A 25,379-nucleotide genomic window follows, 5' to 3' on the forward strand; every position below is an offset into this window, starting at 1 on the left:
TTCTCCAAAGGATGTGGAAACCTTGCAAGAAGATCTCAACAAATTAATGGGGTGGGCAACTACATGGCAAATGAGTTTTAATGTGGAAAAATGTAAAGTGATGCATTTGGGTGGCAAAAATATGAAAAATAGGAATTGCAGTCTACTCACTAGGGGGAGAACCTCTGGGGGAATCTAGAATGGAAAAGTCCTAGTCTAGAATCTAGAATGGAAAAGTCCTAGTAGATGATAGGCTCAGCAATGGCATGCAATGCCAAGCTTCTGCAAGCAAAGCAAACAGAATATTGGCATGCATTAAAAAGGGGATTAACGCCAGAGATAAAGTGATAATTTTCTCGCTCTACAATGCTTTGGTCCGGCCTCACCTGGGGTATGCTGTCCAGTTCTGGGCTCCAGTCCTCAGGAAGGATGTGCTAGAACTGGAGAGAGTCCGGAGCAGCAGTATGTTGGTGTAAACAAAGCACACAGCTGATCTGTCAGGGAGGAAAAAAGAGATTGTGTTTCAGCTAAGCTCCCCCTACAGTTAGAAACACCTCCCAGGGAACACATTTAATCCCTTGATCACCCCCTAGTGTTAACCCCTTCCCCGCCAGTGACATTTACACAGCAATCAGTGCATTTTATTAGCATTGATCACTGTAATAATGTCTATACCCTATTTGGTAGACGCTATAACTTTTGTGCAAATAATGTAGAAGAATACATATTGGCCTAAATTGATGAAGAAACTTAGTGTTTTATACTTTCAAAATTGTCAGTTTTTTTGTTTATAGCGCAAAAAAAAAAACCTGCAGAGTTGATTAAATACCACCAAAAGAAATCTCTATTTGTGGGGAATAAAGGACATACATATTTGGGTACAGCGTCGCACGACCGCCCAATTGCCAGTTAAAGAGATGCAGTGCCGTATTGCAAAAAAATGGCCTGCTCAGGAAGTAGGTTAAACTAAACCATCCTGGGCTGAAGTGGTTAATGGAACACAGCACCGTATCGTAAAAAATGGTCGGGGGGGGGGGGGGGTGGTAAATCTTCTGGATGTCAAGTGGTTAATTTATCTTTGGATTTACTGAATATTTTAACATGTGAATTTCACTAAAGATGACACTTTCAGCTCATATACTCTTCTTCGGCGTCATCCTCAATTAAAGCTAGTCTTTCATAAATAAACCCACACAATAATAAGCTAAAAATCATTGTTTAAATTCTGACAAAAGTCTATTCCAGGGTGCTTCTCATTGATGCCCCAATTCGTTTCATTGTTTGTGTATAGAATATTACACCTCTTTAACGGTTTACTAGGACCACCCTTTTTTTTTTTTTTACTATTTATATATACTGTAAGTATAAAATGACGAGTCCTGGATCCCCAGCCGAGGAATAAATCTGTGTTTGATAGAACAGTCACTGCAGGAATAATTCATGAACGGGATATGATCTGTTCTAAACAGTGAGGTGCCAAGAGCTATACATTGTGTATATGATTGGTCCTATTTGCCTATACTGCGACATTCTGACAGATTGTTCCCAGGTTAGTACAATCCCTTATGCAGCTTTCAGTTTGCTCGGCTAGCACAATGCAGAAGATAACATGTACAGCGGGTGCCCTGCCAGAGGGTATTATAAGAACAGATGTACAGGCAGCATGTGTGGTACATACAAACAAAGATGCTCATTATGATAAAAGCGCCTCACATGGATGACTCCTATCCCATCTATTATAGACCTGCAGGCTAAAATTACCCCAAATCTGCAAATCCGATTAATTCAACTGAAAAATTGCTGTGCTGGGAAAGTAGAGGGATTTTTTTTTCTGCCCGGCCTTGTTCACACTTGCTGCTGCCAAGCAGTGTCAGTAGTTGCAGAGCTGTAAATCCGTTGAATTGGTGACATTTTCTTCATTTCAGACTGGGTTTTGAGCACCAACACTACGTTGAGTGGCAGGACAGACACTTGGAAAAGGCTGGAGGCTTAAGTAGAAAATACAGAGTTTGTTAGAACAACAAGGAGATGCATTGATCCAACATATAAGCTTCTTTACATCAGATATATTTGATGTATTTAACAAGTTTTACCTAGATCATTCCTCCCGGCATCCTCTCTTTAAAGTGTGTCTAAACCCACGAACAAAAATATGATGTATTGCAGCTTACAGGTCCTTAGATCTGGTGGCTGCAATAGTCTTTTCTTTTTTCGGGCTTCTTCTCTTTTTCACACTGAGGCAGTTTTCAGGCATTTTAGTGCTAGAACTAGCACCTGTAAAGCAGCTGAAAACTGCCTCCTATGCCGCCTGAGTATGAATGCCAGAGTGCTTTCACACTGGGGCGGTGCGCTTTTGGGATGTTAGAATAAGCCCTCTAAGCAGCATCTTTGGGGCGGTCTGGGAGCGATGTATACCGCGCTCCCAAAACGCCCCTGCCCATTGCAATGAATGGGCAGCGCTTCCAAAGCGCTGCAATACTGGCTTTTCTTTATCATACATCATGGGACACAGAGCCTTAAGTAATTACTTTATGGGTTATAGGACACCTTCAAGTGATGAACACTGGGTATACCCAATCCAGGAAGTTCACTTTCTATATAACCCTTCCTCCTTCCAGGAGCACATCCGTTTTTTTCACCAGTGTTTAATGTGTTTGTCACGAGTGAAGATGTGCTCTGAGGAGCTCCAGGAGGGATCCATGCTGGATTTAAATAGCCTCCATACACCAGATCCATTCAAAGTGCCACTGAGCCCTAAGTGGGTGGTACCTGGGCCTCGTATCCGAAGCACAAGGTTTTGCCTGTAACTCCTCTCTTTGTAGGGTTGGACACCAGGACCCAGGTCTTAGGTCATGCTAAACAAAAAGAAAAGAAAACACTGCGCTATTTCAAAAATCAAAAAAGTGAAAAAAAGAGGTGATAAAACTATAGAATTTCTGTGAAAAACACAGCCCAGCTGCTAGCACACAAACAAACCAAGTTCACATAACATATATACAATTAGTGCTGCGCTTAAAGGCACCTATTTGAATAGGTGAAAAAAGTGAGTGAATTATGTGCGTAACTGACAATACAAGCAAGTGAGTGCTAAAGTTCATGAAATGTTTGAGAACAGTCCCAAAATTATTCACTCTGGTACGTCCAAAGCTTAATTACAAGTCCACAGATGGCATTCAAGGTGAGTTATCCTGCTACGTTCTCAGACCTCGGCAACTCTTGGAATTGGATTATAAGCAAGTAGAAAGAATAAGTACCCTTACCGGATGGGTTGGACACATCCACCTTATAGTAGTGTGTCTTGCGAGCTTATGGGGGGGGCTCCAGCCACTCACCCCAATACACCGACCCGATGATGTTTTCCTCTCAGGGTTCCTCACGGTCTCCAGATGGGAAAGGTGAGTGGGATTTCCGTGCCATAAACTGCGATCGAGCTTTGTGCCAGAAGTCTCGTGAGAGTTCACCATAAAAGGAATAAAGCATAAAAAACGCTTTGCATGGTGAAATACAACCAACGATGGTTTATTGAAAAAAGTTTTCGATGAACAGAACTAAAATGATAAAATCACGTGATACATAAAAAATAGCAATGTGGGGAGCAGACAACTGCTATCCCTACGCGTTTCGACCTCAAAGTCTTCAACAGGGTCATGCCCTGTTTGCTTTGAATGGTTGCTTCATTCAAAGCGGTTCCCTATGCCCAGTTCCATTCAAGACTGTTGCAAAACACTATCCTGTCTGTTTGGAACAAAACAATTCAAGCTTTAGACTTGCCAATGCCGCTGTCCCCAAGGATGTCGCAAAGCCTCAGTTGGTGGTTACTAACTCAAAATCTGCTGAAAGGAAATCCTTCAGACCAGTTATCTGGAAAGTGGTAACAGATGGCAGCCTTTCAGACTGGGGAGCAGTACTAGAAAAGACAACTGTCCAGGGACAGTAGTCAAGAGCCACAAAAACCTTGCCAACAATATCCTAGGGATTTGGGCAGTGCGTCTGGCTCTAAAGCCTGGACTTTCAGGTTATGGGATTGTCCTGTCAGGATCCAATCTGACAATCCCACAGCTATGGCCTTATATCAATCGCCAAGGGGGCACCAAGAGTCTCTCAGCACAGAGAGAGGTGAACTATATTCTAACTTGGACAGAAAGGAATGTTCCATGCCTATTGGCAGTCTTCATTCCGGAAGTGGAGAATTTGCAGGCAGACTACTTGAGTCGCCAGCAGTTATTCCCAGGGGAATGGTCTCTTCACACTAACGTTTTTCGGTCCGTTTGCCAAAGATGGGGACTCTGGACGTAGATCTTCTAGCATCCACAGTCAACATGAAGTTAGTCAACTTTGTGGCCAGAACAAGGGATCCACTCGCATATGGGATGTTAGAAAAAGACCTCTAAGCAGCATCTTTGGGGCAGTCTGGGAGCGCTGTATGCCGAAATGGCACCTGTACTCCAATAAAAGGATTTTACAGGTTAGTGACCCCGTAGGATCAGTTCTCACTGATCTATGCATTCCCCCTATTCAGTTGCTGCCTCGTCTTCTTTGCAGTATCAAGCTGGAAAGAGGTCATGGTATGCAGAAATCGTAAAGATCAATATTCCATCCTACCTTACGGTCTCTAAATTTAATGGCTTGGATATTGAAACCCACATTCTAAAGAAACGTAGGCTTTCTGGGTCAGTTATCTCTACCCTGATTAATGCAAGGAAGCCAGCTTCCAGAACTATATATTATAGGGTCTGGAGGGCTTATGCTTCCTGGTGTGAATCCAAGGGTCGGCAACCTTAGAGATATATCTTAGGCAGAATTCAAGTCTCAGCTTTATCAATCTTATTTTAAAGACCACTTGCTAAACATTATTTAGTCCGGGGTTTTATGCAAGGGGTGATGTGGCTTAAAGAGGATGTAAACCCTGGACAATTTTTCTTTATTTTTTTCAATTTATAGATACTGTAAAGAATTGCAAATGTTAATACATTAAAATCGGCAGAAAACAAGGTCGGGAAATACCTTATTTATCTTCTTTATTATATCTTCACTTCCGGGTATTGGCCACGCCATTACTTCTACTGTTTCTTGAATCTGTTCTGGACGTCATTTCCGCCCTTACTACGTTTCCCTTTGCAAATCTCACGCATGCGCCAAAACCAATCCTCTATCTCGATTGCTGCTCAGATTCACTCCCCTGTGTGACGTCTTATTCTGTCACAAGGGAGAGAAGCAGGAAGGAGATGATCAGAGCAGCATTGCGAGACTTCCCTCTGTGCCGTTCTGAGGGGAAGCTCATGAATACTATTGACCCGGCATGCAGAGTAGACAGAAACGGCACACTGTGTGCCGTTAAAGAATATACCTAGTGCGCAATCGCGCCTGACGTCACTCAAGATTGCAGGACGATGGCTATGGAAACTTAACACAGTGAGTACACTTTTACAGGCAGCGATCGGATGCCTGTGCTATCTAGATTTCCATGAGCTAAAGTTGTATTGGAGGGTTTACAACCACTTTGACCGCTTCAGCTGAAGATTCTACCCCCTTCCTGACAAGAGCACTTTGTTTTGCAATTTGGCACGGCGTCGCTTTAACGGACGATTTCGCAGACGTGTGACGTTGCACCCAAACAAAATTGATGTCCCTTTTTTCCCCACAAATAGAGCTTTCCTTTGGTGGTATTTGACCACCACCTGTGGTTTTTATTTTTTGCACTATAAACAAAAAGAGCGACAATTTTTACTTTTTGGTATAATAAATATCCTCCAAAAATTATATATAAAATATATATTCCCTCAGTTTACGCCGATTATGTATTCTTCTACATATTTTTGGTAGACAAAATCGCAATAAGCAGATATTGATTGGTTGCGTTTTTAAAGAGTCTAAACATAGGAAAATGTAAAAAGGAAAGAATTGCAGCTACTCCCGACCAGCCCAGGTGAATAAACGATAAGGAGCGACCTCTGCCTGCATGTCTTCTCCAAACCACATACCCTGATGCATTTCACCCCTCCCACCGGGACTTAGTCATAGGCTGACTAAGCTCTGGTGGGGCAAAATGCATCAGAGTTTGTGGTTTGGTAAGGGCCGAGTGCTCCTTATTTATTCACCTAGGCTGGTCAGGAGTAGTGGTGATCTTTTGCTCTTGCCAATTCAGAGGGCTAGTAAATGGGCAGGGCAAAATGCATTGAGTGTGGTTTGGTGGAGACATGTAAGCAATAGGCCGCTCCTTATCATTTATTCACCTGGGCTGCTTAGGACTAGGGGTGATCCTTTCCTCCTCGCATTACTAGCCCTCTGGATTGATAGCAGGAGAAGCCTGCACCCCATGCTCTGGGACAGAGGGATATGCTTTCACTTCTACTTTGAGCGACGCCGAAAGCAATTTAATGAAATGTGCATTTATTGCAGAGATGAGCTGCATGTACTGCCATCTTCCTTTCCTGTAAACAAAAACAAAGAATTATACTCGCCTAGGTGGATGTAGCATAGATTTGATGCTGCATCTGTCCCCTCGCCAGCTCTGCAGTGAGAACTGAGAGATCTAACCTGATGACTGCTCATTTCTCCCCTCCAATCTGAGCAGAGAGCTGTGACTGTCGGTCAGCGGCTCTCTGCTCTCCCCTCCAGCGTGCCCTGGAGGGCAGGCTGTGGAGGGATCAGGTGGGGCTGCCTCGGCCTTTTAGTGGATTGCTGAGAGCCTGAGCCAGCGCTAGCTGCCAGTCCAGGCTTCTGGACAAATCCCGACCATATGGTTTAGCTCACTCTCTGCTGAAAATGGGTCACAAGATTGCAGAACGAACCATAGGATGAGTAGGGCAAAAAAAAGCTTTGGCCATGCTTTTCCTTAAAGTACATATTAGATATTTATGTCTGTGTACATAAATTAAATTCCTTTGGTGTTAAAAATAATTTAAGTGGAGAATATACATATAGTATATACCCTAAATATATAGGCTCAACATGTAACCACATGAGAGATGTCGCCATTTTAGTAATTTTGTTCTGCTAGTCCTTTTTTGTATTTTGCTTTTTGGTTGGAGTTTTATTTAAAATGTACTATAATTAGAGACTTGACACTTTTTTTTTTTTTTTTTCCTTTACAATAGTTCATGACTCTGTTCTCATTATGCACAGAGGTGTAAATGGGCTTTGAAAATCCTTTGTTAGCATTATCAGGTTTCTGAGCTGTCTCATAGTCTCCCTTATATTGGCATCAGATGACTTTACTGCATGTGTTGTCTTGATTCCAGGCCAGAACAGCACTGCGGGTAAAGTGAAGAGCCTGTGTGGAGCTCTGGAGATTATGATGAATACGCAATGTGCTTTCGTCGTTCTTCAGAAAGAGCTGGAGTGTGAAAGTGATCAGGTAAGAGAAGTTTGCCAAGCTGTAAGTGGGAACACAGGCCTGAAATGTGCTGACACGGGCTTTCTGTTCACATTGGGAGTCACATGAGTGTCCCTTGTTTGTCCTCTGAACAAGCAACCTTTACTGTCGTTGGTGGCAGTACCTGTGCCAGGGCTCTTCACGACAAATCACACTTTGATCTTGGTTCTGGGAAGCCAGCAAGCTTGTCTGTCCAAATAGCCATCTGCTGGAGCTCTGTATAAACGGGGATGCCTCTTCACAGCCTGCTAATCCAGGTGGTAGTTTAATTACATGATTAATAGCTCTAGATTTGATACTGTTTATTACAGGCAGGAATATTGTATATGCCCGGCAGATCTGTGGTCATATTGCATATAAATGTTGTTTGTCTCCTGACTATCTGTAAGCCTACGTTAATGTTGCTGTGTCTTAAAGAATATGTAAACTTTTTATAAGGTTTAAATGGTAAGTTCACCTTTATTGTAAATCTTTAAGGTGAACTTACACTGGATCCCCCCCCCCCCACCTTGTAAAGGTGCATATAGGAGGCACATGGTCGGCGCCAACCAGAACCCGTCTAGCCCTTCCTGTCTTTGCTGGAGAAGAGGGGAGAAAGCACTGATTTCACATCTGTGGACAGGTAAAGCAGTGACCCGATGTCTCACAGTGGGTAATTACGGGACTTGGGTACAACAGGACGGGGTGTGAAAGGGGGTCCAGTGTTCTGTAAAGGTGAACTTGCCCTTTAAAAGCTTATAAAAGATTTTTAGAGATTGTGTTTACATTTTCTTTAAGACACAGCAACATTACCGTAGGCTTACAGATAGTCAGAATACAGATAATGTTTATATGCAATATGACCACAGATCTGCCAGGCATATACAATATTCCTGCCTGTGATAAACAGTATTAAATCTAGAGCGATTAATCATGTAATTAAGCTACCACCTGGATTAGCAGGTGAACCTACACCTTAACAGGTTTAATGTAATTTAAAAAAAAAAAAAAAAAAAATCTAAAGCTAAACTCGGAAAATCATGTCTCACCCCACCCCTTCCCACGTGTGGTTGGGCTGTGCCTGCATTTCATGGGTGAACTGCTCTTTTTTGTGAAGGGGTTCATATAAATATTCGCCTAATCCTCCAATCCTGCCAATGCAAGATCCCCCTCCCCCCAACCTTCACTGCGATCCAGCTGTCTTGTGCGGTGGACTGTTCCTGGCGTCATCATGCCTATAAAATGGCTCTGGATCTGAAGATGTCTATAACAGTCCATCGCTGGATGTGCAGGAGTGCCTTTTTCCGGAGGATCGAGGCAACGGGTGAGTATAAGCTCTGTGTTCACCCTAGACCAAACCATCAGTTACCCCATGCAGTGCGGGCACAGTGCAGTACATGGTCAGGCTCCTGCAGACACTGCATACAGCTTTTTGCTTGTATCTTTGTACAGGCAGACAGTTGCTGAGCTGGCGGAAGTGTCCATGGTGTGCCGATCAGCTCTCTTGAAGTCTATTTAAATCTATCTGTGCCGTTGTGGCAGATGGGACTTGTATTTCATTCAGTCGCAGATCGCTCTGTTCTGATTTTTTAATGCGACAGCGGCTGCGGGGTCGAAGAACTCCCGTCCACGGTCATGAGTGGCAATAAGCCTAAATATGGGTGTAACGTGTTGCTAAAGGTGCATTTACCCAATAATAATAATGCTTTTGGCTCCTCGGAAGCCGCCTTTTGAACTATTAGGAATATTCTCTTGTCTGACCACACTCGCAAAGTGCCCTTTCTTGTTACTATCACGGAGGTTCTCTGAGATAACAGCCTTATCCTCTAAGTATTTTTAACATTGCACAAGGACAAGGTTGTATTGAAGCCAGAATCTCCCTTCCTCCTGAAGGTGGTCTCCTCTTTTCACTTTAACAAGGACCTTGTCCTTTTTCCTTAAATCCTGCTCCACAACATGCAAAGGACATTTCTCTTTTCTCTACTGTCTATATGTAGTACATATTGTAAAAGTTGACCTCTCGGCTACTGCTTATTTAGGCGGTTGGATTTCCTTTTGAGACTTGGCATTCTCGCAGGTTTCTCCTGCGTCTTGCTCCACAAGTGCTAGGTAAATAAAACAAGGTATTATTGAAGCCCCTAATTTTAAAGAATTGATGCCCTCACTTCCCAGTTAAAGCAGCCTCTATCAGATCTGTTAGTGCTTCATTGGCTTTTTAACATCCAGCATTGGTTTCTCAGATTTGCAAGGCTGCTGCCTGGATTTCTGTTCTCCTGTTTAAATGCCAAGTTCACCTTTGTGAAAAAAAATAATGTACCTTTTTATATTTTAAATGTGCCATTTGTATTTTTTTTTTTTTCACAGAATCCTGCATAGCTTTGCACCTGTGGCTCCTGCAGACAAGCCTTGCAGCTTTCTGCCTGTACCTCTGTACAGGCTGTCAGTTTGAAAGCTGCAGGGCTTGTGAATGAATTACGATTGCTATAGTTGATTTCCCTGCAGGTTTTTCTTTTTGCCAGTATTCAGTCACCTGAAGGTAGCTGTAATAAGTGGTTGTAAACCTCAGACCTGAAAAATGAACAAAGCCTATCCCTCTATAGTGTGCACTTGTCTCAATTAAGAGCATTAAGTGTCATTTCTGTCTGCAGCTTTGTCCTCTTCTATCAGCATGATTCACGTCTGAAATGTTTTCCCGACAACAAGAAAAGATGGTGGGGGGGTTGTTTGATCACCTCAACTCTGTTCCTGCGTGCTGTGTGAATGAAAGGAGGGGGTCCCCTTGCCTCCATTCAGCTCTCAGAGCTCTCTTTACTGAACTATAGTTTCATAGTAGGTGAGGTTGAAAAAAGACACGGGTCCGTCAAGTCCAACCTATGTGTGTGATTTTATGTCAATATTGCATTGTATCTCCCTGCATGTTGTGGTTGTCTAGGTGCTTATCTAATAGTTTTTTTTTTTTAATTATCGATGCTCCCTGCTGAGACCACTGTTTGTGGAAGAAAATTCCACATCCTAACCGCTCTTACAGTAAAGAACTCTCTACGTAGTTTAAGATTAAACCGCGTTTCTTCTAATTTTAGTGAATGGCCACATGTCTTATTAAATTCCCTTTTGCGGCAAAGCTTTATCCCTATTGTGGGGTCACCAGTATGGTAGTTGTACATTGAAATCATATCCCCTCTCAAGCATCTCCTATCCAGAGAGAATAAGTTCAGTGCTCATAAACTTTGGTCATATCTAATATCCACCAGTCCCTTTATTAGTTTTGTTGCCCTTCTCTGGACCCTCTCCATTTCCAGCACATCCTTCCTGAGGACTGGTGCCCAGAACTGGATGGCATACTCCATGTGCAGCCCCTTTTTAATGCAGTTAATCCCCTTTTTTAATGCATTCCAATATTCTGTTTGCTTTGCTTGCAGCAGCTTTGCATTGGATGCCATTTCTGAGCCTATCATCTACTAGGACCCCCAGGTCCTTTTCCATCCTAGATTCCCCCAGGGGTTCTCCCACTAGTGAGTAGATTGCATTCATATTTTTACCACCCAAGTGCATTATTTTGCCCTTTTTCTACATTAAACCGCATTAGCCATGTAATTGCCCACCCCCTTAATTTGTTCAGATCTTCTTGCAAGGTTTCTACATCCTGCGGAGAAGTTATTGCCCTGCTTAGCTTAGTATCATCTGCAAATACAAAGATTGAGCTGTTTATCCCATCCTTCAGGTCATTTATGAATAAATTTAAATAGGATTGGTCCCAGGACAGAACCCTGGGGGACCCTACTTCCCACCCCTGACCATTCCATGTACTCCATTTATCACTACCCTCTGAACTCACCCCTGTAGCCAGTTTTCAATCTATGTACTCACCCTATGCTCCATGCCAATGGACCTTACTTTGTACTGTAAACGTTTATGGGGAACTTTGTAAAATGCTTTTGCAAAATCCAGATACACCACTTCTACTGGTCTTCCTATCTAGATGGCAGCTCACCTTTCCTCATAGAAGGTTAATAGATTGGTTTGGCAAGAATGATTCTTCATGAATCCATGCTGATTACTGCTAATGATACCATTGTCATTACTAAAATCTTGTATATAGGAGGAGATCACGGATGGGCAATGGCAGACGATATGGTCCCAGGCTTCGAAAAGCTCTCTATGCACGCTCTATAGGGAGAACGCGTCCAAAATTTTATTTTTCTGGTACATGACCCCGGACGTCCTTCACGCCATTTACCCTACCACCTCTGACAGATGCTGGCGGTGCTTGACCCACAAAGGCACGCTGTTCCACATCTTCTGGCAGTGTCCCCTGGTGGTCCCCTTCTGGGAGGGGGTCCGGCGCCTCTTGGCTGATCTCTTGGATCGGGGGGTGGACCTGGATCCTAAGACCTTCTTGTTGGGCATCCCTCTCCCTACATTGACGAAGTCCCGCAAGAAACTGTCACGGCATATCCTGACTGCGGCGAGATGCCGAATAGCCCTACACTGGAAAAAGGTGCTGCCCCCCGCTCTGGGAGCACTCCATGCTAGAGTTCAGGACGTGGAGTTGATGGAGAGGATGACCGCCAGGATACAGGACAGGCTCGAGGCCCACGATGTGGTCTGGAGTCCATGGAACTCCCGGGAGATCCAGCTGTGAAAAAGACGCAGAGACCACGCACGGTGACTATACCCCCTGCCTTTCCCTATCCCTCCCCCCCCACACTCTCCTCCCCCCTTTCTCTTTACTTTTTCTCCTTTGCTAAACTCTCTCTCTTTCTCCTTATCCCTCTTATCTCCTATCCTTCTCACCTCTGCTCTCGTTCGTCTTCTCTCTCTGTTGCTTGGTACCCCTATTTCTTTTTGCCAGCCTCTCTTTCCCTTTCCATCATGGCTGGTGCATGTACATGCTTTGTTGTTCTTTTAGCACACTACTTTGTGGATGCTGTTTGTCATGAGAGGTTGATACTGTAAGAAGAGGTCCATGACTTGGTGCGGGGCTACTCCACTGGACCCTATGGTGGGTAAAGCCATTCTTTAATTATCAGGGTCGGCCCGGTTGTTCGCGGGGGGCCCCCCCGGGCTGGCATTTGCCAGCCCTGGGGGGCCTACTGGGACGGGCCAATAGGTGGGTGTTCCCTGTGGCCTACTTTTCTGTTCTAGCTGTTTTATTATGATGTAGTAATGCATGACGTGTAATGCACTCTTTGAAAATAAATAAATATGTTATTTGAAAAAAAATTAAAAAATCTTGTATATAGTCCCTTTATCATCCCCTTCAAGAGCTTGCATACAATTGATTTTAGGCTAACTGGTCTGTAATTCCCAGGGATGTATCTTGGCCCTTTTTATTGGTGCTACGTTGGCTTTTCTCCAATAAGCTGGTACCATTTAAGTCAGTAGTCTGTTAGTAAAAATTAGGAACAATGGTCTGGCAATTACTTGAATGAGTTCCTTAAGGACCCTCGGGTGCAAGCTGTCTGGTCCCGGTGACTTGTTAATGTTAATTCTATCCTCTGTTAGCCATGAGGGTGCTTCCTGTGAAATGTCGTGAGGATAAACATTGTAGTTTTGGTTATTGAACCCCCCCCCGTTCCCTTGTGAAGACTGAGGAGAAGAATTAATTCAAAACCTTCGCCATCTCTCCATCCTTTCGTGTTCTATCTTAGCCACCCTGACTTCACCCTTACATTTCTTGTTGCATTCTTAAGTCAGAATGCTGATGATGATCCCCCGGCCTTGTATTTTTTGAAGGCCTTCTCCTTTGCTTTTATATGCATTTTTACATTGGAGTTAAACCACCCAGGACTTTTATTAGCTCTTTTAAATATATTTCCCATTGGGATGCACTGGCTAATGCCCTTATTTAATATGCTCTTAAAGCATACCCATTTTTCCTCCGTGTTCTTTGTTCCTAAGATTTTATCCCAATTTGTATCTTCTAGCAAGGCTCGCAGTTTAGGGAAGTTGGCTCTTTTGAAATTCAGTGTCTTTGTATTCCCCTTATGTTTCCTATTTGTGTGATTTATACTAAAACGAATTGACCTGTGATTGCTGTTTCCTAACTTGCCCCGTATTTCCACATGCGTGATCAGGTCTGTATTGTCCTGCAAGACATTTAGGAACTGGCGAGCCTTAGATGAATGTGCGGTTTCTTCCACAGAGTCTGTCTGGATAATTAAAATCCCCCATTATGACACTTCCCATTCTTGCAGCTAATCCAAATTTGTGATCGGAGGTCCGCCTCCTCCCTCTGGTTAGGGGGGCCTATAGCATACTCCCAGTATTACTTTCCCCTTAGTTTCCTCCCTTTTGTAGCTCTACCCATAAGGATTCCACCTCCTCCCCCCTTAGTGGTGTCATCGCTCACATTCACTTGTACATCATTTTTGATATACAGACATACCCCTCCCTTTTTTTTACTCTTGTTGTCCCTGTGATATATGGAATACCCTTGAATGGTTGCCAGCCAATCGTGAGAGCTGTCAAACAAAGTCTCTGTAATTCCTACAAAATCTAAATCTTCCTCGTACAAACGTACCTCTAGTTCTCCCATCTTGTCCGCCAGACTCCTGGCATTGGTGAACATGCCACGTAGTTTAGGCCGGTCGAATACTATCTCCTTATTGGGTGCTCTGGAGTTGCAAATAGGACTTGTTACTATACTTACCTCGGGTTTAGGTGCTTTAGTCAACCTACCACTAATGCTGTTAAGCTATCTTAACCTCTGAACCCCCCCCCCCCCCCCCCCCGGCACCTAGTTTAAAGGCTCTAAGTTTTCAGCCATCTTCACTCCCAGCAGTTCGACAACCTCCTCATTTAGGGGCAGTCTGTCCTTTCTATAGAGCTGTTAACTGACTGAGAAGTCTACCCGGTTCTCCAGGGACCCAAACCCCTCCTATCTACACCAGCTCCTCAGCCACTTGTTTTCTTCTCTGATATCCCTCTGCCTTTCTGGTGTGGCTCGCGGTACCGGTAGTATTTCTGAGAGTACTACCTTGGAGTTCCCTTTCCTCAATTTAGCTCCTAAGTCCCTAAAATGTTTTTTTAGGACACTCCATCTTCCTCTAACTTTGTCATTGGTGCCAACGTGCACCATGACAGCCGGGTCTTCCCCAGCCCCTCCCTGTAATCTGTCAACCAGATCCGTGATGTACCGAACCCGAGCCACCCAGTAGACGACATACAGTTGCAGGGTGTAACTTCAGCTCTCCGCCCCCCCCCCCCTTTTTTTTCCCCCCTGTCGGCTCAGACCAGAAAATTTCTGGACTTTGAATGGATGTAGATAGGAAAGGGCTGCTGATAAACTGGTACAACTTATGTAGGAGGATTTGTTGCATCTTTGTGCATCACCTGAGGCTAGTCCCTTCACTGGGTATATGTGTGTGAGGGGTTTACAACCACTTTAAATAACCTGTGTTCCATACTTGCAAGTAAAAATTACCTTTCTTTCTCGTACATCATGGGACACAGAGACTCAGTAATTACTGATGGGTTATAGGGTATCACTAGGTGATTGGACACTGGCACACCCTAGAGAGGAAGTTCAATCCCCCATATAACCTCTCCCCCCCCTACTGGAGGTACCTCCGTTTTTTTCACCAGTGTCTTAGGTGTTGGTCACAAGTAAGATGCGCTGTGCTGAGCTCTGCTGGAATATCCTTACTGGGGCCAGCTATGCAACCGTATTCTTTCAAAGTGTCTTTTCCAGGCCAAATTGGATGGTACCCGGGCCTCGTGTCCCAAGAAACTAGGTTTTACCTGCAATGCTTCTCTTTTTAGAGAGCTGGACCCTGGGACCCAGTATTTGTTTTTTTTTTTCAGCCATATTCCTGGCGGGGTGCTTTACGGGCCCAGAACTGCGGATCCCCCTATTCAAGGGGGCCCCAGTCTCTGAAGGTTTTTTTCCTAACGGAGCCCTCCTAACGGAGGCGAAGATTGGGTCGGTTATTCAGACCCTGCAGCTGGATAAGGTAAGGGAGACTCCTCAAGAATTTTTCTAATTCTAGTAGGTTTTCTCCTTTTAAGTAAATGTATGCTATGCCTATAGTCGCCACCGGGGGCTGCCAAGAGCACATACCTTTCATGCCTGACTGTCTGCTGGGTGTCCATGCTCTATGCTCCTCCAGCCATGCACCAGGAAGGATGAAGGTAAGGGTTTTTATTTATTTATTATTTTTTATTTTAATTTTTTCCTTCTGGGATTCTCCCTCCATGGATTAGGGGACTGAGACAGGCCTGGGCAGAGAGAGGTAACCTACCACCTTCCGTCATCCATCGCCGTTCGCCACCATTACAGCGGCTTCACATCCACGGCCCTTCCCTCTCCTCTGCCCTAGCCTCCCCTCCATGCTTGCCAGCAGGGTTAGAGCCTCTGCTCACCCGGGAAAAGCTATTTTTTAAAAAGCGGGTGGGGGGGGGGGGCGTAAGTGGTCGGAGAAGGGGGGGGCGGAGCTCTAGTCTACACAGGCTTTAAAGTGCACTCTTTTTCAGATGCATACAGCCTATGGAAGGACACAGAGCTGACAGGCGCATGTGAGTGTGGTAGACACAGGCATTCCCAGGCAGAATTTACTTAGGCACCAGACTGAGTCTTGGTAGCAGTGGCAGTTGCTGAACTACAGTGCTCAGCAGTCTGTGCATTTTTTTTTGTGGTACCTCTACTTTTTGTTGCTTTGCACTATGGGTAGAAGAGGTACAAGTACCCCGAAGAATAGGGCCTCTAAGGGGACCTCTTCAGGCTCTGAGGACCCCCCTCTGCAGCACCTTCCCCCCTACAGGGCCAGGGAGGCTGGCCAGGGAGAGCCGTCGGGGTCAGGGGCTGCAGCTGCTTCTGGCACTTCAGCCCCTGTGTACATTACACAGGTTTTTTCCTCAACCATAAACGGTTTAGAGTAAAGATTAGTGGCCTTAATCACATCTTCACACAGTGGAAGAAAACGCACTAGGCCCCCCTCTGTCACCCAGGACCCTCAGAGTGAGGAACTCTGGGATAAAGGAGAGGAATCCCCCTCAGAGGATCGGGGGGGGGGATCGGGGGGAGACTGATGATTCCACTTCTGAGTCTAGTGGAGAAGGGCCCTCTTCAGCTTCTCAGGATGAGAAGATGTTGGTGCAAATTATTGCTGGATTGGTCCGTTCCACATTTAAGTTACCCATACCTGAGTAAGTTTAAGAACCCACTTCTTCTCTGAGTTCACTGAAACCTCCTCAAACTGCACATGCTTTTCCTGTTCATGGTTTGCTGGAAAAGCTTATCTATTCTGAGTGGGATCACCCATATAAACATTTTTTTCCCTACTAAAAAGTTTTCTACACTTTATCCTATGGAGGAAAAATTTACTAAGATGTGGGGTATACCGGCAGTTGATGCCACCATTTCCTCCGTAAACAAAAGCCCAACTTCTCCTGTTGACAACGCTCAGATGCTTAGGGATCCAATTGATAAGAAAACGGATGTCCTCTTCAAAAATGTTTTTCTCCTTGGCAGGTTCAGTAGCTCAACCTGCAGTGGCAGCAATTGGAGTCTGTCAATATTTGAGAGACCATATTAAACAGGTGCTTAAATCTTTACCAGAACAGCAAGCCCGGGGGTTAGCTAACCTACCAGCGGCTTTATATTTTGCTGTTGATGCTATCAGAGATTCTATCCTTCAGACCTCTCGCCTTACGCTTGGATTGGTACACATGCGTAGAATCTTATGGCTGAAAAATTGGTCAGCCGAGTCACCATGTAAGAAACCCCTGGCGGGATTTCCCTTTCGTGGTGCAAAACTTTTTGGAGAGGATTTGGACAATTATATCCAAAGGATCTCTAGTGGGAAAAGCACCCTTTTACCAGTCAAGAAAAGGAGTAAACGTCCCTCCTTTAAACTGCCGCTTTCTCCAGTGCCAGGGTCATCAGCCTCCAGGCAGTCACGACGACCTCCTCCGTCAGGCTCAAAGGTTAAAACTCAGTCAACCCCAGGGACAAAAGAAGCCCTGGGGGAGAAGGTCTTCAAGACAAAACGCTAAGACCGCCTTATGAAGGGGCGCCCCCGCTCACTCGAGTGGGGGGAAGACTACTAAAGTTCTCGGGGCTCTGGCAGGAGGAATTTTGGGACAAATGGGTGGTCTCCACAATAACTCTAGGTTACAAACTAGAATTCAGAGAATTCCCTTCTCCTCATTTCCTCAGATCAAATGTACCCAGAGAAAAAGAAGTCTCTCCTTCTAGTGTTGGAGTGACTATTGTCGCAAAAAGTTATCTTGGTAGTTCCCATGTAAGAGCAGGGAATGGGGTTTTATTCAAACCTTCTAGATCTCCAAGATCTAAACTGATTTCTAAAGATACGGTCCTTTCGCATGGAATCGATCCGATCGGTAGTCTCCATCCTTCAAGGAGGAGAACTTCTGGTGTCAATAGACATCAAGGATGCGTACCTGCATGTACCTTTTTTTTCCTGCTCATTAAAAATTCCTGCGTTTCGAAGTAGAAAAACTCCACTTTCAGTTTGTAGCTCTGCCTTTCGGGCTAGCTACTGCACCTCGGGTGTTTACAAAGATCTTGGTCCCTCCTCTGGCCAGATTAGGGGCCCAAAGTATAACAATAATAGCATACCTAGATGTCTTGCTCTTGATAGACCGGTTGGTAGCCCGCCTGGACCAAAATTTGGTCACCACAATCCACTACCTGGAATGCCTAGGTTGGGTCCTCAACTTAGAGATTCTTTAAAACCAGTAAGAAGACTAGAGTATTTGGGTCTGGTCATAGATACAGCCCAGCAGAGGGTATTCCTACCCCGAGCAAAGATCAGTGCTATAAGAGAACTGATTCAGGTAGTCAGGGCAAAGAAGGGTCCTTCTATTCATCTTTGTATGAGGTTGTTGGGGAAGATTGTGGCTTCATTCGAAGCAGTTCCCTGCGCTCAGTCTCATTCAAGGCTACTGCAAAACAGTATCATATCAGCCTGGAACAAGAAGGTTCAGGTGTTAGATTTTCCGATGTATCTGTCCCCTACACCGCGTCGGAGCCTCAGCTGGTGGTTGATACCCGAAAATCTGTGGAAAGGAAAATCCAGTTACCTGGACAGTGGTAACAACAGATGCCAGTCTTTCGGGTTGGGGGGGCTGTTCTGGAACAGTCGACTGTCCAAGGGAGATGGTCCAAGACCGAGAGGGCCTTACCCATCGACATTCTGGAGATCTGTGCGGCGTATCTAGCCCTAAAAGCCTGGACACTCAGGGTGCATGGTTGCCCTTTCAGGATCCAGTCCGACAATGCCACAGCAGTGGCTTATATTAATCACCAAGGGGGCACCAAGAGTCGTGCAGCTCAGGAAAACATAAACCAGATCTTAATCTGGGCAGAAAGACATGTGCCATGCATATCGGCAGTCTTCATTCCGGCGGTAGAGAACTGGCAGGCGGACTACTTGAGCCACCAGCAGTTAGTCCCAGGGGAATGGTCTCTTCACCCCGACGTCTTCTTGGCCATATGCCAGAGATGGGGGGCTTCCAGATGTAGATCTCTTTGCGTCCAGGTTCAACAACAAGGTGGACAACTTTGTGTCAAGAATGAGGGACCCTCTTGCATGCGTTACAGATGCGTTGGTAACTCCATGGCATCAGTTCTCTCTGATTTTATGCATTCCCTTCTATTCTGCTACTGCCAAGACTTCTTTGCAGGATCAGGCAGGAGAAGAAGTCATGCTTCTGGTGGCCCCAGCGTGGCCCAGAAGAGCTTGGTATGCAGAAATAGAGAAGATGGCGGTAGGCTCTCCTTGGACCCTACCGTCCCGTCCAGACCTGCTATCCTAGGGACCGGTATTCCATCCTACCTTACAAACGCTAAATTTAACGGTTTGGCTATTGAAACCCACATTCTGAAGAATAGTGGGCTTTCGGGCCCTGTGATATCTACCTTGATTAATGCAAGAAAGCCAGCTTCCAGAATGATTTATCACAGAGTCTGGAAAGCATATGTCTCCTGGTGTGAATCCAGGGGTTGGCACCCCAGAAAATGTCATAAGCAGAATCCTCGAACTGAAAAATGGGTTAGAGATGAAACTGGCCTTGAGTACCATCAAGTGCCAAGTCTTGGCCTTATCGGTTCCATTTCAACGTCCACTTGCTTCGCATTCTTTAGTCCGAAGCTTTATACAAGGGTTAACGCGCCTTAATTCTCCAGTTAGGGCGCCTCTGAACCCTTGGGATTTTAATTTGGTTCTGTCAGCTTTACAGAAGCAGACTTTTGAACCAATACATCAAATTCCCTTAGTTCTGTTGACAAGGAAATATATTTTCTGGTGGCCATTTCTTCTGCCAGAAGAGTATCAGAATTCGCAGCCCTCTCTTGTAAAGAACTGTATCTGATAATGCACAAGGATAGAGTGGTGTTACGCCCTCATCCTAGTTTTCTACCGAACGTGGTCTCAGGTTTTCATCTAAACCAAGATATTGTTCTGCCTTCCTTTTTTCGAAATCCCTGCTCTATGGAAGAGAAGTCACTACATTCTTTGGATGTAGTGAGAGCAGTCAAAGCCTATCTGTTCGCAAAACGGATGTTTTGTTCGTATTGCCAGAGGGTCCTAAGAGAGGAAAGGCAGCGCCAAAATCTACTATTACTGAATGGATTCGACAAGTAATTGTTCAAGCTTATGGTTTGAAGCAAAAGATTCAACCTTTTCAGATCAAGGCGCACTCCACTAGGGCTATTAGTGTTTTGTAGGCGGTGCATCACCAGGCCTCCATGGCTCAAATCTGCAAGGCCGCAACCTTGTCATCAGTCCATACATTCACCAAATTTTATCGGGTGGATGTGAGAAGGCATGAGGACATCGCCTTTGGGCGTAGTGTGCTGCAGGCAGCAGTACAGGGTCCTCAGGTCTGATTACACCCTATGTTGTGTGGTTCCCCTCCCCTCAGATAGCATTGCTCTGGGACATCCCATCAATTACCGAGTTTCTGTGTCCCGCGATGTACGAGAAAGAAAATAGGGTTTTTACAACAGCTTACCTGTAAAAATCCTTTTCTTTTGAGGTACAACACGGGACACAGAGGTCCCTCCCCTCTTCTAATACAGTTATATTGCTTTGCTACAAAACTGAGGTACCTCCAGTAGGGGGGAGAGGGTTATATGGGCGATTGAACTTCCTGTCTAGGGTGTGCCAGTGTCCAATCACCTAGTGATACCCTATAACCCATCAGTAATTACTGAGTCTCTGTGTCCCGTGATGTACCTCAAAAGAAAAGGATTTTACAGGTAAGCTGTTATAGAAATCCTATTTTTTTTTTCTTCTCCATACCAGCGGTCAGTTAGAGGAGGATAAGCAAGGGGGCTTATTTTGGCCTAAAAATGGCCTTCTAAAATGTATGAAGTTATCCTGCCATAAAGATCCTTGTTCCGCTACTTCCTGTTTTAGGATTGTCCCCACCTTTAAATGAAGGGTGTGTGTTTTCACCCTGGTTGTATATCACGGGCTTCCTTTGAAGACTGCAAACCTCACATTAAGCTGGCATGGCCCACTGTTGTCCACCTTTTAAGGAAACCTGCGCTGAAAATGCCATGCTGCCATCGCCCTGACTTCCTCAATCGGCAATCATTATGCCTTGTGCATGCTGGAGCAGCTTTTTTGAATTTTTGACAGTTTTCAAAGGGGGAAAAAATAATTCTTTACCTTAAATTACAAAATGGCTCATATAGCCATTATAGGTTGCATTCATTTTAATTTTTAATTTTCCATTTGTTTGTTTGAACACCTGAAACCCAGAATTACATGGAAGGGATAGCAATTCTGTATGTCAGCCTCATACCTGCTTTATGACTGTTAGGCAGAGTAGTAATATGCAGATAGACCCAGACAGCGTGTCTGATTTCCTTATTACAGGGACAATTGTGTTGATGTTGTGCTCATTTCAAAGGCAGTTAGAAAAGTTTTTCAGAACACGTCCTGAGTGTCTGCACTTCAGTTGCATCTACCGGCTGCTGGCTGACGCTTTGCTCCTGATCAGCGTTTCATCAGTCTGTGCGGTGTCTCGGCTTAATTGTCACTTTCCTCCCTGCCACTGGGAGTGAATCCATGTATTTCATTCTGCATCTCCATTGCCGTGACTTCCTCATCAGTAAATATTATGGCTTGTTCATGCTGGAGCAGATGTACAGTCGCACACACTTAGAATGATAAAACAAAGAAGACATCCAGCACGCCAGCTTTCAGTGAATCCACAGGCTTTTATATATGCCTGATAAATGCAGGAATGAGTGCTTTATAAAGACCCATCGCTTCTGAAATATAGGTCAACTTGATGCAAGCTATGACATTTTCCAGCGTGCTTTAAAAAAAACTCCTTTTAAAAAATCTGTTTTCAGAGCTACAGCTTTCTATGGAAGCTTTAGGCCCGACTCTGGCCATTTAGACCCTGCACACTGAGGGGTTATTATCAAAGCCAGAGCAGCTGTGCATGGCAACCAATTTGCTTCTATTATCCGCTTGTACAGTTTAAGCAGGACCTCCAGGCTCCTTCAGAAAAAATACAGTAGCTGTTGACTTTTAATATTAGGACACTTACCTGTCCACAAATCCAACGGATTCTTCAAGATCAGCCGGAAGTGGGAGCAGGCACCTATCAAAACCAGTGCCCCCCCCCCCCAAAAGGTGCCAAATGGGGCGATAGGGGGTGGCAAATAAGTGGAGCTTCCCTTTTTTGTGGAGCCCCACTTTAAGCTTCGAAAATAAAAGCTATAAGCTGATTGGTTTCCATGCTAGCAACTCCAGATTCTGGGTGCTCCAGTTTTTTGCACTGTATACATTCTGTTTAATCTGTAAATAAGTCTATAAAGCATCATTTCCATAAAACGTTCACAAAAATGTAAGCAAGTTTAAGAGCCCTTTCCCGTTGAAAGTGCCTGGGTGTCGGTGGAATAGTGGCGCTATTTTTAGCGTCGCTATTCGGCCGCTAGCAGGGTGAATTTAACCCCTGTTAGCGGCCGAAAAAGGGTTAAATCTGCCCACAAACGCCGCTGTAGCATCAGTATGGAGGCGCTGCCCATTGATTTCAATGGGCAGGGGCGCTATAGGAGCAGTGAATACACGGCTCCTATAGTGCTGCAAAGAAGCTGCTTGCAGGACTTTTTGTGATGCCCTGCCAGCACAGCGCCCCAGTGGGAAAGCACTTGGGCTTTCACATTGGGTTTGCAGCTGAGGCTTTTTTCAGGTGCTTTACAAGTGTTATTTTTCGTGCTAAAGTGCCCGAAAAATGCCTCAGTGTGAAAGGGGTCTTATGGAGCATTTTGAAACTGCTAAATCACCTTCAGCTCCAGTGTGGTATTCTTAAACCCATGGATATGGGAATGCTGGCTGAAGTCTGCTAAAAGCTTGATTTAACAGGTTTGTGTTGATCACAAACACCCAATGTCCACATATGTGGATACAGTGAGGGAAAAACTTAATTGATCCCCTGCTGATTTTGTACATTTGCACACTGACAAAGAAATGATCAGTCTATAATTTTAAAGGTAGGTTTATTTTAATAGCGAGAGACAGAACAACAACAAAAATATCCAGAAAAACACATTTCAAAAAAATTATAAATTGATTTGCATTTTAATGAGTGAAATAAGTATTTACTTAGTGGCAAAACTCTTGTTGGCAATCAGAGGTCAGACGTTTCTTGTCGTTGGCCACCAATCTGGCTGCCGTGTTTCAAAGGTCGCTTGGCTCTGATGAAGGCTTTCAACATGTCAACTTCATGAACAACATATTTACTTGCAGCCTAATGTATCCCACCAACTTTTTCAATGGGTTGGGTATTTATTTTTTTGGCTGGTGCTTAATCTGTCATTTCTAGAATTTGCTATCGCCCCGATTGTAAGTAGTTATCCTCTGGCTTCATGATCATGTTTACCATAGGAAAGAAGGACATTTTGTATAATAATGCAGAGATTTACACGGTTTAAAGAGGAACTGCAGTCTGCTCACATCATTTGTAATAAAAACGTCTTTGCCATTCTGAAGCTTCCCTTCAACCACTTTTGCATATTATTTTATATATACTATGATTCTGTACTTGCCAAATATGCTGCAGAAATCTCCCTCAACTGAGTCTGGCTGCAGCTATTTTAACTGTGGGCAGCTGAAGCTGCTGCCTGTTCACTTCCTGGATTGACACAGACCCATCTCCAGCTCTCATTGGCCCCCTATTACTCGTCCCCCCTCCCTTCCCGGTGTCTTATCATATAAGGTCCCCCATCAGATAGCGTCCGCTGTGTACTGCGCATGCGCAGTACACAGCAACACAGATTCCGAAAATAGCCGAGGATGAACGGCACCTGCACACGGAGTCCAGGTTCTAGCCCCACCATCCAAGTGGACATAGAGTAGGAATAAAAAAGAGCTGAGCGCAGCGAGGCCGAGCCTGAAGCATGGCGAGCGCCCGTCTAATTTTCACAACCCTATGTCCGCTTGGATGGTGGGGCTACCACCCCCACTCACGGTGCAGGCGCCGCTCAGCTTCGGAAATTTTACGAAGCTTCTTCTGCCCCGTACTGCGCACGCTATATGATGGCCGGACTGAATATGCCAGAACACCGGCAAACTCACGAGAGTGAGAGAGAGCGCTATGCATGATGTCATAAGCCTAGGCACTTTACCATGCAAGAAACAGGAAGTGGGCTATATAAGGTATTTACTGACAAAAAACAAATGTTTTATTGTCCAAAATTAAAACGACAAGGGCAGAAGATTTAATAGATGGAAAGTTGAAAGAAATGACTGAAGGTCCACTTTAAGAAAGAGAGCTTAAAATTCAGTTTATACTCCGCTGGTTTCATTATCAAGCAGTTTAATTTAATAATGAGAGGCTGTTGAAATGTATAGTCTTATGTTTCATGATTATTGTAGCAAACATCCAAAATAATTTTGGCACAGTTCTCTTGCTTGATGGTAAGTTTTTATTGTGACTAGGGTATGCACAGGAAACCGACATCAGCAGAGGAACCTTGGCGTGTTATGTTTATTTATAAGGACAAAAGTAGCTCTGTTTGTGTCGGTTTGCCTGTGCATACCTGATTTACAAGTAACCCTTCAGTCGAGCAGGAGAACTATGTGGAATCATTATTTTGGATATTTGCTTCCTATGTTGGGACTAGGCAAGGTCTAAAAGATACAGTGGTTTTGGCTTTGAAGTATGTAGAACCCAGCTCCCTTGCCGCACCAAGGGTTTTGCGGTTTGATTGTCATGATTCCTGGTTGATTATTGAAGACTTTTATACACAGAATTCTGCTGAAGTCCATAGCAGTTTACAGTAACCTACATTATAAAGCAGACTGGTCATTTCAAAAAGATGATCATAAGAATGCAGTATGCATGCATTTTATTAGCAATGGAAATCTTCCTTTACACCTCTTAGCAGGGAATGTACCAAGGTAGTAAAAGGTAATCTGAATGAAAAGGTAGAAGCCCAGGCTCTTCCTATTCAGGAGAAGTACTGTGGGTTATGTGGGAGCTGTCTGGCCTTTCATTAGAGAGATGTGTTTTACATCCAGGCCGAGGCATCGAGTCCTGTGGGGAAGAATAGCCCAGGAATGCATCACATTAATGAGCTGTTTTAAATAAGCCTATCTGCTTCCAATTGATATTCTGCAGCGGGTAAGGAAAACTGCTATGGGCTGTTCATGCCCGAGACCTCATTCAATGGGCGTTCGTTCGCTTGAGTGTATTGTGTCTGCTGAATAGAGAAGTTGCAGTCAATCTTGTGCTTGTTTATATGTTAGGAGTAAAATATGATGGGCATTGTGTCTGAATAAAAATGTGCCTTTTTTTTTTTTTTTTCAGGGAACACAGGACGGCAACGAGCCGCCAGGAGATTCTTCTGCTAATCTCCGCATGGAAGAGGTGCTGAAGCTGGTCAATATATTTGAGTCCCGCCTGTCTTTTCTTCTGTTACAGTTTGTCAAGCTTCTGACTTCTAAGAAGAAGAAGTAAGTGTCTCGGTTCATTTTTCATTAAGCTGTAAAGGGCTACACCAAACCCACATCCCAAGTAGCTAGTGTCCCATTTTTTTTTTTTATTAATCCGTCCTATA

At 44.5% G+C, this 25,379-nt stretch overlaps 1 protein-coding gene across 1 annotated transcript in view; it reads left to right on the forward strand.

Annotated features, from left to right (window-relative positions):
- EDRF1 (erythroid differentiation regulatory factor 1) overlaps nt 1-25,379 on the forward strand; it is a 142,161-nt gene that overhangs the window by 88,407 nt on the left and 28,375 nt on the right. The window contains exons 22-23 of the mRNA XM_077455495.1: nt 7,221-7,336; nt 25,130-25,275. Coding sequence (XP_077311621.1) covers nt 7,221-7,336; nt 25,130-25,275 — 262 coding nt within the window. The remainder of the gene's footprint in view (nt 1-7,220; nt 7,337-25,129; nt 25,276-25,379) is intronic.

Source organism: Lithobates pipiens, unplaced genomic scaffold (assembly GCF_037356315.1).
Source record: "Lithobates pipiens isolate NorthernLeopardFrog02 unplaced genomic scaffold, aLitPip1_a1.2 Scaffold_25, whole genome shotgun sequence".
In the NCBI taxonomy this organism is placed as follows: Eukaryota; Metazoa; Chordata; class Amphibia; order Anura; family Ranidae; genus Lithobates; species Lithobates pipiens.